At 38.8% G+C, this 17,961-nt stretch overlaps 1 protein-coding gene across 2 annotated transcripts in view; it reads left to right on the forward strand.

Annotated features, from left to right (window-relative positions):
- The window catches only part of NIPAL2 (NIPA like domain containing 2), an 85,622-nt gene that overhangs the window by 13,313 nt on the left and 54,348 nt on the right, over nucleotides 1-17,961 (forward strand). For both annotated transcript variants that reach the window (XM_049853785.1, XM_049853784.1), the window contains exons 2-3: nucleotides 9,105-9,173; nucleotides 9,921-10,092. In XM_049853785.1, coding sequence (XP_049709742.1) covers nucleotides 9,105-9,173; nucleotides 9,921-10,092 — 241 coding nt within the window. The remainder of the gene's footprint in view (nucleotides 1-9,104; nucleotides 9,174-9,920; nucleotides 10,093-17,961) is intronic.

Consider the following 17,961-nt stretch of genomic DNA (forward strand, 5'->3'; position numbering starts at 1 on the left):
TATGTCCTTCACCAGTCTGTAGCATTTTGAAACATTTGTTTTTTCTCTCTCTCTTGTTCTATCTCTCTCTCTCAGGACATATTTTTTCTTTGATATTTTTATGGACCATTTCAAAGTAAGTTGCAGGCACTGTGACTCTTGACTCCTGAATGCTTAGGGACTTATCTCCAAGACTGTGGATATTCTCCTGGCCTCTCCTAACTCTTCTGGAGACAGGCTCTGTGCCTACCTATTTAGTTAGTGCAAACACGAAGCAACCCCAGCATATTCCCAAGAGTTTACTGTGACATGAGGCAAACTGTGCACCTATTTCTCAGGCACATGATCCCCTCACCAGTTCAATCCCTTGAGGCCATTCTCAGTGATTAGTTGCCCTAAATCACTCAAACTATGGTATTGCAGTACTGGAAACTAGATCTTTCATTTTCAGATCAGGCATGTCGTACTCCCTGGAACAGGTGGTAGCGTCCTTCTGGTTGTGAGCTGAATATGACTCGCACACTAACTCTGAATCTGTGGGTCCTTTGACCCATGTACTGGCTCCACTGAGGTCTGATTATGAATTTATGTTTTGAATGCAGAGCCAGGTATGTGGTTGAGTTCAAATCAAGAACTAGGATGAGGCTATTAGCAATTCTGCACACCCCTGTGTTATCATATTCCATCTCTGTCTGGCCAAACCACCCACCCCTGGATTCCAGGTCAATAATTTTATGTGAAATATATAAAGAACATTCTGGCTGAAAAAAGTAGGATGGAAGATTGTTATTCCAAATGAAACAAAACATTCTTAAAGCTTATCAGTGCTGATATTTTGAGCCTCATTCTTGATTGATTGTTTGCTGTGGCTGCCACCATCTAGTTGCCAAGAGATCCTGGAAAAGCCAGAAGTTAAGCTCTGGTGGTGACAGCAATAAGCACTGCAAAAATTAAGTCATCTTTCTGTGTTTCTGGCCTGAACTATTAACTGCATTATTAAGCGATGTGCAACCTTTTTGCATAACTATTGTCTTCATTTTATTTGCACTGAGAAAAAGACATAAATATTGCTAATTAAAAAATTGTGGGGATTGATATAGTCAGAAGTTTATCTATGACAATCTATAAAGAAATAGTGACTCAGACAACCTGGGTGCCTTAGGACCAAAATTTGACCACTATCTAGCTCTGTGACATTGCACAAGCTACATTCCTTCTCTGGCCCTCTACCTCCTTCCTGGCCAGTCTCCAGGTCAGTTTGGAGGAGCCAAAGAGAAAGAAAAAGGTGCTGTAATCCTCCACTAATTCTAAAATGCTAGAAAACAGATAACATACTGAAAAAAGTAATGATGTAAACTAAAGGAAAAACCAAACTCATTGCCATCAAGTCAGTTCTGACTCATAACGAGTCTATAGGACAGAGTGGAACTGCCCCATAGGGTTTCGAAGGAGCAACTGGTGGATTCCAACTGCCGACCTTTTGTTTTGCAGCCAAGCTCTTAACCACTGTGCCACGATGTAAACTAGACACGTTTCATCTAATGTACTCACCCACTGCCATCGAGTTGATTCTGACTTATAGCAACCTCATGGGACAGAATAGAACTGCCCTATATAGGGTTTCCAAGGCTGTAAATCTTTACAGAAGCGGACTGCCACATCTTTCTCCCTCCGTGTGGCCGGCGAGTTAGCAGCTGAGTGCTTAACCACTGCACCGGTGGGCTCCTCCTTAATCTGATGTAAATGGCATATTTCTAAGAGCGCCTTCACTGTATGCAAATGGTACTTCTGACTGCAGATGAGAATTTTGTAATCATTAAAGCACATTCACCACAGCTGTTAATTGGAAACGCTCTTCAGTAGTGGTTACCTTAATTTACTGTATGTCCTTGAAAGTAATACAATTACTTTCTTTTAAAAACACTGTAAAATTGAAGCCTCCTTTCCCAACAATTAGGGGCATTAATGAGGATGTACTGTATTTTTAAATAGAAAATGACTACTCACAGGGATGTGTTAATTTAATGGTCATGTAATCAACCTTAAATAATTAGTCAAAATTTTGGAAACACTAAAGAAGAAGATATACCAGTTTATTCTGAGTAGTATCAAGGAACCTTTCTATACCTGTTTTGTTCTTTGAGTGTAATATGAATTCACTGGATTTTAAAAATCGATATGCAACTTCTATTGCACACTAGTGAATGCTCTTAATTGTTGAAATCTGAATTCTAAGACAAGCTTTTGCTCTCACAGAAACTGAGTGTTTGATATATTCAAACCCCAGTTGAATCTCAGATCTCTTTAACAATCAAGATTTTCTATTTCTAGACAGTTTGCAATTGATCTGATAAAAGTTTAGTTCAACTTTGATAAGCAACTTCTCTGTACCAGGTCCTTTGGTAGTCATTAGGGTTACAAAGATGAGTTGATAAGTAAGTCACAGCTCTGCCCTCAAGGAGCTTATAGTCTAGATAGGACATGGACTTGTAAAAAATAATTATATTACTGTACAACATATGACCTGGTAGAAGCATATAAAGACTCAATTCAGAGGAGGAAAACTCAACTAGAAGATAGAAAAAAAAAAAAAAAAATTTTTTTTTTTTTTTTTTAGAGCTGAGGAAATTCTCCACAATCCAGCACAAACAGATAAGAATTAAAAAATATGAAAGAGTTGTTAGGAAGTGAGGAGGAGAGAATGAAAAGGTCTAACATACTTCTAAGAGGAGTTCCAGGTGGCAAAAATATAGAGAACAGAGGAGAGATGGGGTTCACAGATAATGGCTGAAAACATAACAAAATTGGTGAAAGGCGTGAATCATCAAATTGAGGAAATATGAGTCCTATGGAAAAAGTAATTCACAAGCAGAGAAATTATAGTGATGCTGCAGAAAACCAATGACAAAGAAAATCTTAAAAGCATCCAGAGTAAAATGACAGATTACCTACAAAGGAGTAACAACTAGACTAGCAACCTACTTCTCAACGACAGCAATATGGGCCAGAAGATAATGGAACATTATTGTCAGTGCAATAAATGATATTAACTGTCAACCTACAATTCTATACTCAAGAGGAAAGTTAGCATGAAGATACTTTCAGAATGACAGAGAATTTGAAACTCAAAGAATTTCACTGAGATAGCTACTAAAATATTCTTCAGAAAGACCGTGGAACCCACGTAATAGCCAAGAAGTGAAAAGAACCCAAATGTCTATTAACTGATGAATGAATAAACAAATTGTGATACATCCATTCAATAAAATATTATGTGGCCATAAAAAGAAATGAAGTACTGATACATGCTGAGCTTTGAAACCTAATGCTAAGTGAAAGACGCCAAGGAAGAGGTGTCCTTTGATAGATGAGGGAGACTGGGAAAGATTTAACTAAGAAGGTGATACCTAATCTTCACATTCTTTATACAAAAGAATTATGCATATTCAAATATCTCTTTGCCCATTCATTTCTCCTTAGTAGTTTAAAAACATGTGATTTACTTAGATAGAGTTTGTAGTTGTTCCCACCTGTGTTAATTGTTATATAATATTCAGAACCAAGACTTAGGGATGGTCTTCCTTTTGTAGTTTCTTAGGATGTAAAATTGCACTCCCACATGGTTTGGACAACTATTGTTTAATTGTGGGGAAGGTGTATATGGCTAATTTTAAAGATTCCAGGGGATGAGGAGGTAACAAATCTGAAGTTAATTCTAATTTCAAGAACAGAAAGTAAATTTTAGATTCAGACCATTTCGAAATATGAGTAACTTTTATAATAATGCATAAGCTTATGGGGAAGATGTTAGAAAAGCAAATATTATAATGAAAGTTCTTTTAACCTTATAATGAAGGTTAAAATAATAATAGTTTATTGACATTACTGGTTAGAAAATATAGAAGGTTTCCTCTAGTTCTACCAACTCTATAAGTTGTTTCCTGAAAAAAAGAAACTGCTACAGATTTGTATCTCGGCTTCTGCAGCACTTTAAAAAAAAATTGTAATTGATAATTTCTATATCATCCCTGTATTAAGAAAACCATAAAATTATTTATAGTTTATAAGGACTTTATACAAAATTCATTGGACTTGGAAGACATTATTAAAAACAAAATGTAGGTTTACAAAAATATATCATTAAGGTGATGCACGAGTGGTGCACACTTGGCTATTAACCAAAAGATTGGAAGTTTGCGTCCACCCCAAGGTGCTTTGGAAAAAAAAGCCTGGTGAACTGCTTCTGAAAAAACAACTGCTGAAAACCCTGTGGAGCATAGTTCTACTCTGATACACATGGGATCGCCATGAGTCAGAGTCAACAACTTTTTTTTTTTTACGGTGGTGCATACATTCTCATGCAAAAACCAAGGAGTGGGAAACGGTGAACCCATTCACTTACTGCGTCTGCCAAGCAACAGGTTGACAGTTTTTAAAAGAGCATTTAAGTGATTGCTTGGTCATTTTAGATACACACAAAGCCTAAAAATAACTTTATTATTATTTTAACCCCTCACTTTAGATCATTAGTGTTTTGTATAATGTTTTCATGGGCACTATTTAACTCATTCAGGCATCCCCAAAAATCTTTGAGATTTTTACAGTTGACAATACCAGGAGTCAGAAAGGAGAATGCTTTCCCAAGGTTACTTATGATGAACAAGTGGCAGAGACAGGTCTCCTGACTTTCTGTCTGCCTCTTAAAATGATATACTGCCTATATGACAGGATATAGGCAAAATGTCTCACCTTCTTTTTTGTACCCCTGCTTTCCTTACTATAAGTACTCCATAATATCCCCACCCTGTTTTCTGATTTTCTTACTCAGACCTTGTCTATTATTTATTGCCATGTAACAAATCACCCCAAAGCTTAGTGGCTTAAAACTACAACCATTTATATTGCTCATGAATCAGTGGGTCAGCTAGGTGGTTCATACATTTAGGTCAGGCTTAGCTGATTTCAACTGGACATACCCATGCTTCTGTAGTCAACTGGCATGTCAGCTGGGGCTGGCTGGTCTAGGACAACCTCACTCTCACGTTGGCCATTGGTGGGTGATTGGCTAGGTCCTAACCACTGAAAATCCCTTCTTTTGTAGTGTCATGTAGGTCATTCCAAAACCAAACCTGTTGCTGTCAAGTCAATTCTGACTCATAGTGACTCTAGGACGAAGTAGAAATTCGACCACGTCACCTGTCTGTCATCATCCAGAAGGCCAGCCGGAGCGTCTTAAGAAATTTCCAAGAAAATAAGCAGAAGCATGCAATGCCTTTGGAGGCCTGGTCTTGGAACTAGCACACCTTCACTTCCTTCGTATTCTATTGGCCAAACCCAAATTCAAGGAATAGGGAAATAAACCCTACCTCTTGATGGGAGAAGGTACAGAGTTACCTGGCCAAGACTGTAGATACAGGAAGTGAAAAACTATGTCCATTTTTGCAATCTACTGTACCTAGGTTCCTTTCAGTTAGTTTATATTAATGATTTAATAGTTTAAACCTTTCCAGGAGTATCCGCTTTAGGGAAAAAACATGTGATAGGACAATGTTGAATTTAAAGGGATGACAACAAATTGTTGACTGTCAACCCTATGCCAGCGAGCTAGTCTGTAGCAAGTGAGCTTTTCCTTATGTTCTTCAAGTCCAACTACAATCAGTGACTCGCTCCACCACCATGGTTGAAACACCCAGCCTGGTGCCATTTAAACTGCTCAGTGAATGATTTAAGGAATTTTGAAGTAAGTTATTCCTATTCAACAATTTACTTATATAATTATATATGATTTTCATAATTATCCATTCAATGCCAAACTTCTTATGAATCCTTATTTTTATTACTGCCAAATGCATTAGATTGTAAATAGAAAGCATGGAAATAGCGCATAGTATTGTGCTATATTTGTTCCCCATGAGGAGCAGAGATCAAAATTATGGCCAAGTGCCCTTATTAGGAAAAGAAAATTCTTAACTGATTAAAGGACATGGATATTATGTATCAACTATAAAATGGGTTTTCAACTTTTCTGCTTCATTTTTTTCAAATACTTTCATTTAAGCACATGTAATAAAGCTCGAGAACTTCAAAGACATTTTGCATTCTACAAAGGGTTCCTTGTGGTTGTAATGTACATTTGAAATTCAAATAACTCTGTGGAATTCGAAGCTAGCTAGAAATTATGTACTACAGAAGAAGAGGGGAGACATCCCTTAGATTGTTGCTAATATATACTATTACAAGATGTTATACCTTTATACCTAGATGGGAGCAGCAAATGCACCTTTTGAAGTCATCAAATAATGCATGAGCTATGAGCTACATATGGTAAATAAACATTTGGGCAATATGTAAGAACTCATTTTTTTAACCTCTGTGGTCTTTGTTTTAAACAATTATGTTCTTTTTCAAGCAAATATTTATTAAGCCCCTCATTTTGTAAAGTAGGTGATGTAGAAAATCCAGTATAAGATGGGATTCTTTTCCCTTGGAGAGCTTACCTTGTATTTGTAGAACCTACCCTTGTGGCATAGTGGTTAGGTGCTACGGCTACTAACCAAAGGGTTGGCAGTTCAAATCCACCAGGCGCTCCTTAGAAGCTCTATGGGGCAGTTCTACTTTGTCCTATAGGGCTGCTATGAGTCGGAATTGACTCAACAGCACTGGCTTTGGTTTTTGGTTTTTTAATGACTTACAAAGGAGCTCTGGTGGCACAGTGGTTAAGCACTTGGCTGCTAACTGAAAGGTTGGTGGTTCAAACCTACTAGCGTCTCCACAGGAGAAAGATGTGGCAGTCTGCTTCCATGAAGATTAAAAACAAAACAAAAAAAACAGTGCTGTCGATTTGATTCCGACTCATAGAGGCCCTATAGGACAGAGTAGGACTGCCCAATAGGGTTTCCAAGGCTGTAAATCTTTATGGCAGCGGATTGCCACATCTTTCTCCATGGAGCCACTGGGTGTGTTTGAGCTGCTAACTTTTCCGTCAGCAACTCAGCGTTTAACCTTTATGGCCTTGGAAACCCTGTGGGGCAGTTCTACTTTGTCCTACAGTCACTATGAGTCAGAATTGACTTGACGGCAACAGGTTTGGTTTTGGAAAGACCTACATGATACTACAAAAGAAGGGATTTTCACCCTTAGAGTCTGAGGAAGTAAAGATGGCCTGAGGTGGTCTGAGAAGGTTTCGTGAATCTCAGCAGGCCAGTAAGGTGAGGTGTGATTGGAATGGGCTGAGGGAGAGTCGCACGGTCCAGATGAGCAGTATGTTGGGAGCAAAAGTATGATATCTGACCAGAAAATAGCATGTATGAGGTATCCAAGGTAGAGGGTGCATGTTATATGTCCTGTGGACGATTGGGTGGCCAGGATGAGGATAGATTATGGGGGGCTAGTATAGACTCTAGAGAGACATCGCAGGTTCTTGATCAGGGGAGTGGTGGGAAAAATAAGTCTGTCTCCAATAGAAATCATAGAACTTTAGAGGTGAAAAGGGTTTCTGGAAACTTCTTATCCAGCATCACATTTTTTACTCAGGCCCAAGGTCTCAAGGTCACCCAGTTAGAAAGTAGCACACCTGAATCTTAGATTCATCCTTTAATTCCAAGTCCAGTGTTCTTTCCTTTATACCACAGTCCTCCAGGTTATATTAAGGGGAAAGAAAGAGGAGGATCACCTGCTCTTGTTAGGTACCATCAAGTTGGTTCCAGCTCACAAGGACCCTATGTACAACAGAATAAAACACTGCCTGGTCCTGTGCCATCCTCAAAATCATTGCTATATTTGAGCCCCTTGTTGCCTCCACTGTGTCATTCCATCTCGTTGAGGGTCTTCCTCTTTTTCACTGACCCTCTACTTTACCAAGCTTGTTGTCCTTCTTCAGAGACTGGTCCCTCCTGATAACATGTCCAAAGTATATGAGACAAAGCCTCACCATCCTTGCTTCAAAGGAGCATTCTGACTGTACTTCTTCCAAGACAGATTTGTTCATTTTTCTGGCAGTCCATGGTATATTCAATATTCTTCGTCAACACTATAGTTCAAAGGCATCAATTCTTCTTCAGTCTTCCTTATTCATTGTCCAGCTTTCCCATGCATATGAGGCAATTGAAAATACCATGGCTTGGGCCGGGTGCACCTTAGTCCTCAAGGTGACATCTTTGCTCTTTAATGCTTTAAAAGAGGCCTTTGGCAGCAGATTTGCTCAATGCAATGTGTCATTTGATTTCTTGACTGCTCCTTCCATGGGCATTGATTGTGGATCCAAGTAAAATAAAATCCTTGACAACTTCAGTATTTTCCCCATTTATCATGATGTTGCTTATTGGTCCAGTTGTAAGGAGTTTTGTTTTCTTTATGTTGAGGTGTAATCCATACTGAAGTCTGTATCTTTGATCGTCATCAATAAGTGCTTCAAGTCCTCTTCATTTTCAGCAAGCAAGGTTGTGTCATCTGCATGACACAGGTTGTTAACAAGTCTTCCTCCAATCCTGATGCCTCATTCTTCTTCATATAGTCCAGCTTCTCAGATTATTTGTTCAGCATACAGATTGAATCAGTACGGTGAAAGGGTAAAACGCTGACGCACACCTTTCCTGATTTTAAACCATGCAGTATCCCCTTGTTCTGTTTGAACAGCTACCTCTTGATCGATGTAGAGGTTCCTTATGCAGGATCAGCTAGGGAAAAGTTATGTAGTCCATCCTTTGAGTGCGGTTTTAATTCATTATATAGTTTTTCAAGCAAGTATTTATTAAACCCCAGAGGGGTTCTTGAGGAAAATGAACAAAAAAGATAAATAAGCATACTAGTGGAGGAAAGTCAGAACCTGGCGACTATTTTCTTTATTCTAGTGAATGAGACAAATATTTGAGAATTCAGTTAAAGAGTGAGCTATTTCTAGAAAAATGTTACTTGACTAAATATTCATATTCCAACCATACTCATTTTCTAAACCGACCTGGCAAATAGGTGCTAAGTAAATGTTTGTTGAATGTATGAACAAATGTCTGAGTGAATAAAAAAAAATGCATCAGCTTAAATTTGTCTTGTTTTTTTTTTAACCCCCTAAATATCTTATAAGAACTATTTAAGGTACCCTTCAAAGGAAACATGATTTTCTATTACAGATTCACCTTTTTGGAGTTTTGTTGGCCATTTTAGGAAACTTGGTAATCAGCATTTCTCTAAATATTCAGGTAAGAAAAAGCCTTTTTTCCTAACTCTTTAGTTTGATGCAGGACTGCATTTTTTACTTTCATGGGCCCTGAGCACTTTTATCTTTGTGGGCCGTTTAATTCTTTATGTATATATAAATAAATAAATATTTAGTTATGGCTGCACTGATATAAAGTCATATAATCCAGTTGGCACTTTATTTAATGGCCTGTTTTTCAGGGATTTATGTTTTAAATATAAAGAAATACTCAAACCAGATATAAGGGCCATCCCCAGCCCCCTACCACCAAAGTACTCTGACCTGCCAAGTTATTGTATTAGGTATTTTGATCCATTAACTTGAATCTCTTTTACAAAAGATTTCACTTCAGTATTTTATTATTTTTATTTCATTAATGTTTATTTTGGCATCTGAATTTTTTTACATTCTAAAAGAAGTGTTGTGGTGTAGTGGACTAAAGAGTTAACTGTTCAACATATACATCATCTTTAAATAATATTAATAATGATACTCATTTTACAGTGTTGTTATGAGAATTAAGCAACATGCATATGTGAAAAGGCATTTTAAACTCTAAAATCCTTATAAATGTGAGTTGTTCCTGCTCTTAACATGTTTGGAACAAGCACGAAACCATGATAACTGCCCTGTAATAATCTGCAAATAACCTTAAAAGCCATGATGTTAATTTATAGGACTAAGAAATTCAAGACAAGTTTTAATTGTGTGGAAATGTTTTCTTACTTGCATTCTGGTTTACTTCCAGAAATATTCTTATCTTCAGTTGGCACACCAAGAGCGTCCTAGGCCATTCTTCAAGAGCGTGTTGTGGTGGGGTGGAGTCGTACTCATGGCCGTGGGAGAGACTGGGAACTTTGCAGCCTACGGATTTGCTCCCATTACTCTCATTGCTCCTTTAGGTTGTATGTCTGTTACAGGTGAGCCATTCTTCTGTGTTTAGATACATAGAAACTTTAAGAGATCAGAATTATTTGCAGAAAATGTACAAATGAACCAACATATGTACAAGAGAAGAAAGTCTATTCCCTGTTTACTTAGCACCTTGACTTGGAACAACTGCACTACTAATTTATGTCATCCGCTTCCATTAAGAGCCCAGGCTGCTAAAGAAAACATCAACAGCTCAAATCCTGCAGCTGTTTCTTGGAAACCCTATGGGGCAGTTCTCCTCTGTCCTGTAGGGTCCCTATGAGTCAGAATTGACTTGACAGCAATGGGCTTGGTTTTTCGGTTTCATACTGCAACATTATCCATGGAGAACCGTGCAATTTGTAGCTGTAACACATATGTTTAAAAGCCCTATTCCCAATGAATGAGTCTTAATAAATCAACAGTGACAGCAAATGCTATCCTATGCTTTTAATCATTAATGAAAATGATTTAAGTGAATTTAAATTATTAATGAACTTTATCAATGAAAACTACCTTGAGGCATTTGTAATACAATGCTTTATTTTAATCATACGTTAAGCTGACATGACATGTAGTTAGATGCCTGATCTTGACTCTGTAGTTTAGCACATCTTTTACATTAAAAATTAAACATTGGTGATTCTACAGTTTTTTTTTTACAGCACTATTTTATAAGAATATGTAATTCAACAGCAGTGTTAAAATGATCTCAAAATTTATGTGATTTACTCAATGCATTTAGAAAAGAGAAAATGACATTTTTCTATAAGCTAAAAAAAAAAGTAGCAAAAATTACTGCTAAAAAGGAGAATGAATTCTCTAAGCCATATTAAAATCAATAAAACCTTAGTTTTACTCTTTATCTGCTGCTGTGGAAACAGCATGTTTCTAAATTTCCGTGAGTTTAGAACTTTCATTGAAATAGACATAAGTTGTTAGTTCTTGTCTGTTAACAACTAGATGGAGCATAATATGTGCTACATATCCTGATTTTAATGTTTCTCCTAAAAAAAAAATGTATATGATATTCTTAAAGAAAGCATAAAGTGGAGTAATATCTGTTCAGAGAGAATTTCATTCTATTTTGAAAGTAGCTTCCTTTTCTTAATCGTTTCAAATATTTTATCTAAAAATACTTCCATGATGCAGAATAATAGAATATATAGCAAAGAGCACTTTTTTAGCTTTCTAGAAATTGTTAGGATCACCATGCTGTGGCTACTCTCAACACACACATAATTTCTGTAATCATTTACCACTTTTAACATTCCAGTACAATGAGCAAATTGGTTATAGTGTATCTCTTTACTGTAAATAACATGTACGTGAACATTCTAGATGGTTTTTTTCCTTCTTAAAATCTGAGAAATAGTAGATAAAAGATTTAGTTATATTGTCAATGTGGGGCCTCTAGAGGCTCCAACTGTTCTGAAAATACTGCATTATTTTTCACAATGATGTATATATGGTGCTGATTTTTAGTTTTGCTTCTTACTCTGCATTACGCTTAGTCTCCATAAAACAGCCAAAGAAAAACGTGTCTGAGCATATGAGATAGATACCTGGAGGAAAGTTGAGTTCGTCACATTCTATTGAAATTCTCCATTTATCCTGGTCTCCCTGCCCTAGGAAGCCTTTCTTTGGATGTTAGAAAAGGGAACTACTCCAACTAGCTCAAATATATTTATGGGGCTGGATTTATTGTAAAGATCAGTGATTTCACAGAAATGAAACATAGCCAGCCTTCGTGAGCCCTGAAGAATAGACAGAGATTAAGGATCAGCCAGGTGCCAAAAATGGTTTGCACTCGATGATTTGAACCTACCCAGCAGTACCTCCAAAGGAAAGGCCTGGCGATCTGCTTCCAATAAGATTACACCCAAGAAAACTCTATGGACCAGTTCTACTCTGTAACACATGGGGTCGCTGCGAGTCGGCATTGACTCGACAGCAGCTAAGAACAACAAGGGTCAGCAGTTACACCCCTCACAGGCCCTTCAGTGGAAGTTGTCTGTGAACTTGCTTATCATGGTGTGACTTGCTCAAAGCTTTTGTCCTCTCCACTGGGTGTAGTAGTGATGAGGGACATTAATAAGCAGAAGCTTAAGTGCAACCTTCCTTCCAGAAATGGTGTCCTGTCATCTCCAGGTGCCCTGTGAGGCCAGTTCACCTATCTTGTTCAGACTTGGAGCTTCTTGCCTTGGCATGTAGGCTTTTCTTAAACCTACAGGTTTTTTTTTCCTGCGTGCTCCTAGCCCCAATTGATGTTTCAACTTCAGAACATTTTTAGCTACCTCCCTCTCTGCCCATTTTAAATGGTTGAAAGAAGTGAACTTAAGGCCTCAAATACAAAACATTTCCTATTTTACAATCTTTGCAAACAGTACTATGGGCTCATAAGTAATATTCCCACAGTACTCCTGAACTGAATGTGAGGTTATTGCTATGTGTCGTGGGGTAGGTAAGGCACTGTTGGTGATCGGGGCTGCTCTCTGGAATACCCTCACCTCTCTCAGATCCTTTATGAAGATTCTAGAATCCTCTGGAGAATTTGAAGCACAGAGGAAGGTATTTTTCAAACCGATGTATCTTCTGACTGTGTCTACAGATGAGGCAGTAGAGCGTTTCCATTCTTCTATGCTAGAACTTTTCCTATTGTTTCTTGGGAGCTTTAAGAAAGAAATCAAACCTCCCTCTGAATACAAAAATAAGTAAATAATATCTGTTGCAATGTTGCATGTGAGACCGCGTATTTTTCCCCAGGTTTTCTTTAGTCTTTTGTTGCTTTTCAAATAAACATGGAAATTACCATCCAAGACACTAGTTTTAACCCTTCATTCCAAATGAAGGGTACTCCCTCCATCCTCATCCCTGTCATTGGGTGGTCTGGCTCATACCTACACACTGTGCTGACTCCTTTGTTCTTTCCACAAGTAAGGAGATGCTGTTGGGTAAACAGGTGTACCAGTCTTACTACACATAAGATTGCTAATATATCAGGCCTGCTGCTTTGTCTTGCATAAACAGAATTCCTGCCTCTTTTGTACAGTTCAATTGAACAGCCATTTTTTTAGGACTAGTATGTGAGAAACACGGTGGTTAAGCACTGAGGATTTCAGCTTGCACTCTACCCAAGTTTTCCCACCTTTAACCATCTTTCTTCCTATGCTTTCTTTCGCGCTCTCTGTTCTTCACTGACACACCGAGTCCTTTCCCAAAGGCCAGCTCCCACAGGTGGTCTCACAGCTCTTCTAAGAAACAATGAATTCTATGCTCAGGCAAGTTTCTGCAATTGTGGGTTTGAAAGTTAAATAGGTCTCACTGGGGGCCTGTGAAAGGCTTATGTGCACTATGAATCTTTCACAGAAAGATGTAGTAGGCCAAGATTCCCAAACCCCTTGACCACAAGGTGCTTTTATAAGAAGCATCTCCAGGGATGATAGTTGTGGAGAAAATTTTTTAGAGAATCCTTAAGGCAGCACTCACAATCAGTGCCAGCATCCTAGAGAGTCTTAGCCTAGATAACCGGCCTGTGCCTAAAAAAAAAAAAAAAAACCCACTGCCATTGAGTCGATTTCGACTTATAGCGACCCCATAGGATTTTTAAGGCTGTAAATCTCTACAGAAGCACACTGCCACATCTTTCTCCCTCGGAGCTGCTGTTGGTTTCGAACCGCCAAGCTTTTGGTTAGCAATCTAGCACCTTAACCACTGCACCACTGGGGTTCCTTGCTTATGCCTGTGCCTAGGGACTGAATAGTGCGGGTTTGAATAATGGGAAATAAATCAGTGGATGGGCTGATCTGAACGCCCAGGCCCGTGTCCAGCTTTTTGAGAGAGTGTCAGAGTCCTTGTATTCTTGTGTTGTCTTTCACTTTCCCAATGATTACTAGACGCTTATTCTGACCAAAATGCTAGTTATACTGGTAGTGTAATTAAGTCTGAATATTGATTTCTGTTTGTGTTTCCATCAGTTAAAAGAACTTAATTGATTGTTTTTCAATTTCATCTAAATTCCAGACTGGGTACCTGCCTCCATAACCGGTGTAGTACAGTGGTTTAGTACACAAGCTCTAGAGCCACACTGCCAGGGTTCAAATCTCAGTTCTGCCACTGACGAGATCTGGGACCTTGGGCAAGTTGTTTCAGTCATCCTACACCTCAGATTGCTGACCTGTAAAATGGGGATAACAATAGTTTCTAATTCAGAGGTTGTCATGGGATGAATTGAGTAAACACAGGCACCTAAGAACAGCGTTTGACACAGAGTATACTGCTTGTATTATGTACACAGTACACTAGTCCTAGTATTGTCATCGTGATTTATAATTGTTGTTATTACGTAGAAACAAAGAACAGTATTCATTGTAATGGGGTTTACTTCTGTGCTCTGAAAGATGGCTGATGGTTGGATTCTCCAAAACACATAAACCAATTGAAGAAATGTCTTTACTCCATGCAATGCCCTTATCCACACAGTGGGTAATTGCTAGGAACTTGCCGGTTTGGAGTTCAGGCTTAGAGAAGTAGGCTCCTCAGGGCTTGTTTGTTCAGTCATTAAGCAGCAGTTCAACTTTGACTTCTCCACAGAATCCTTCCCCAAACATGTTGGAAAACACCAGAATTTCCAAGTAACCTATCAAGTCCCAAAACTTGTTGCCGTTGAGTCGATTCTGACTCACAGCAACCCTGCAGGACAGAGTAGAACTGCTCTATAGAATTTCCCAGGAGTGGCTGGCGGATTCAAACTGCGAACCTTTTCTTTAGCAGCCGAGCTCTTAACCACTATGACACGAGGGCTCTACCAAGTCCAATCACCTTTTAGAAACAAATGCAGAAGCTTGGAAGAGGAAAAACAGTCAGTCTGTGGTATGTAAGTGCAGGCTTCTCTCTTCTTGCTCTAGGTGTACAGCACTTCTGTTCACTGCCAATCAGCTGCCGGTACCGGTGCAGTAGAGACGATTCCGATTCTTGGTGACCCCACGTGTGTCAGAGTAGAACTGAGTTCCGCAGGGTTGTCAGCGGCTGATTTTTTGGACGTAGATCACAAGGACTTGCTTCTGAAGCACCTCTGGGTGGACTCGAAACTCCAACCTTTTGGTTTACAGCTGAGTGTGTTAACGGTTTGCACTACCCAGGGACAGATTTCTTTCAGGTCTAACTGAATTTGAGAAATTTCTCAGCTGTGTTTTTTGGGAAACTATTTATTATACCAAAAGTCCATTAAAAAACACTTTGAATATTCTGTAGAGTTTGTTATAAAATTTTAAACTACTCCCAATCTTTCATGTCTCAGGTAAACCCTCTTTCTCAGGAAGCCTTGACTGGCTTCTAGACTAAGTTAAAGGGGTTTATTCTCTGTCCCTGTGGCACCCCTCTTAATGTATGTGGCGCCGTTTTGTGAGTTAGGAAAAGGCAACCCTTTCTCAAGATACCTTATTTCTGTCTGTCTACAAATTATTGTAATAAATGCACTGACTGTATTAGAGCAAGACGCTGGTGCCATCTGTCGGAAAATTGTCTTAAGAAATATACAAATCGAAAAGGTCTGTGATATGGATGGTGCCTCCTGAGATGTGGTGCCTTTGTACAATGCACGACGTGCCCAACTGTACACAGAGGCCCTGACCCTACGCTTCCCCTTTGGCAACTCTATTCACATGCTGACTTGTCTAATATTCATTCTTGCCATTTGACTGAGATTCAAAAGACTGGCAACTGTGTGTGTCTCACTGCTGGCCATCTGTGCCTTCCAGGAGAGTGTGGCACAGGGAAATCACATGATATGACATTGTAGAATTGGTTTGAATTTGAATTTTCATAGAATGTTCTAGAATGTCCTTTGATGACAAAAAACACTTGCCTAAAAGATTTTAGTTCCTGATGAAGCACAATAATTAAATAGTTTATTGCAAGGGACTAAGGAGCCCTGGCTTTGCAGTGGTTAAAGCATTCAGCTGCTAACCAAAAGGTCAGTGGTTCAAACCTGCCAGCCACTCTGTGGGAGAAAGATGTGGCAGTCTGCTTCCGTAAAGATTTAAAGGCATGGAAACCCTATGGGGGAGTTCTGCTCTGTCCTATAGGGTTTCGCTATAAGTCAGAATCAACTTGATGGCACTGGGTTTGGGTTTTTTTTTTTTTTTTTTGCAAGGGGCTCTTGCGAATAATCATTTTTGGGAATACTTACAGGTTTATAAGCTTGTCCTTTGAGGACTGAGTTAGATTATTTGTGTATCTACAAAGTGTGACCTTGCATTTAATGTTTTCTTTTTTTCTGTTTGTTCCATGGGTATGATCCCTCCTATGTCTAAGCATTTAGAAAAGAGTAGAAATAATGCAGTTATCAACAATCCAAAGATTTGAAGACATGGAATTAAGGAAATTCATGATAGACCCTACTCAGTATTAAAAAAAAACAACTTTCTACTGGGTGGCAAGGGAGTGGAGTATGGAGGAGAGGTAGGTTATTGCAGGGGCAGTGAAAGGAGAAAGAGAACTTGATGGAAGCACCAATGACATATTTTAGTCATTGCCTCTGGGTGTATTGGTTTAAAGTATAGTCATGTGTCCCTTAATGTCCGCAATACAACAAAAACCCACTGCTGTGGAGTCGATTGCAACTCATTCTGTGAAATGGGATGTCACGTGATTTGGACATTTTGTGAGCACCACATTATATATAGGCAGTCCACGAGTTAGGAATGCCCAACTTACAAACAACTCGTACTTAAGAATGGACTACCATAAAGCCTATTATATGAAACATTTGAGTTAAATACATGCAGTGGTTCATAACACACACAATATTTTGTGACGCTCATGAAAACGTTGTGTGGTTTGGAAGTGTTTCTTAAGTGTTACATCCACCACGTCCCATTTTCCAGTGGGGATTTCTGAATTCTGTTATAACCTTATGGGATCATGGACGTGTATGCAGTCGGACATTGCCCAAGCATTCAGAGAATATATCACCTTTTTACAAGTTAAATTCAGACAGTCTTCTAGACAAAATAATTAAAGGCAAGAAACTAATATTGAATAAGTATCCATTAGCAATGGGTTTTTTTGGTTTTAGCCAGGTACTATATCAGACACATAAACTTGTTATTTTACTTAACTGAATAGATTTGTGAGTAATAAGTAGATTAAATTTAAGATGAATTATATGATATTAAACACATGGAATTTCATACGGAAAGATATACGGTAATTAATAGCAGCAGGGTCTTCTTGGCCCTGCAGTAATTTCCTAAGAGAAGTAGAGGCTCTGTAACTGGGCTAACTTGGATTAAGGTTGGAGAACTAACTGCACTGAAACATACGACTGATAAGTCTTTTCCATCTCTGATTTTCCCTAATATGCTGGCTTTTGCTCAAATTGAAATTCATGATGTGGAATATATGTTGTTGCGCGTATTTCTGTTGTGTGTGTTTCTGTTGTGCTGTTATGAAGCTGTAAACTGAAATGTGTCTGTAATCCATTAGACGATGGTCATAGCGTAGCCAGAAAGCCCTAGTGAGGCCTTTTGGAATTCCAAAGAAGTCATCTCAAGCAGAAACTTTCGTCTCCAAGATTTTTATTAGAAACAAATGAAAGGAAACATAAACAGACCAATGAGCAAGGTCCCTGTAGCATTCCACAAACCTAAAGCAAAACCAAACCCGTTGCCATCTAGTCAAATCCGACTCATGGTGACCCTCTATATACGACAGAGTGGAACTGCCCCGTGGGGTTTCCAAGGCGTGACTGGTGGATTTGAACTGCCCACCTTTTGGTTAGCAGCCGAGCTTTTAACCACTGTCCCACCATGCTGCTAGTTCTCTTTGTCCTTTACAGCAGTCTGCTTAGGGCAGCCTGGATGACATCTTTGGAA

The sequence above is a fragment of the Elephas maximus genome, chromosome 15 (assembly GCF_024166365.1).
Source record: "Elephas maximus indicus isolate mEleMax1 chromosome 15, mEleMax1 primary haplotype, whole genome shotgun sequence".
Lineage (NCBI taxonomy): Eukaryota > Metazoa > Chordata > Mammalia > Proboscidea > Elephantidae > Elephas > Elephas maximus.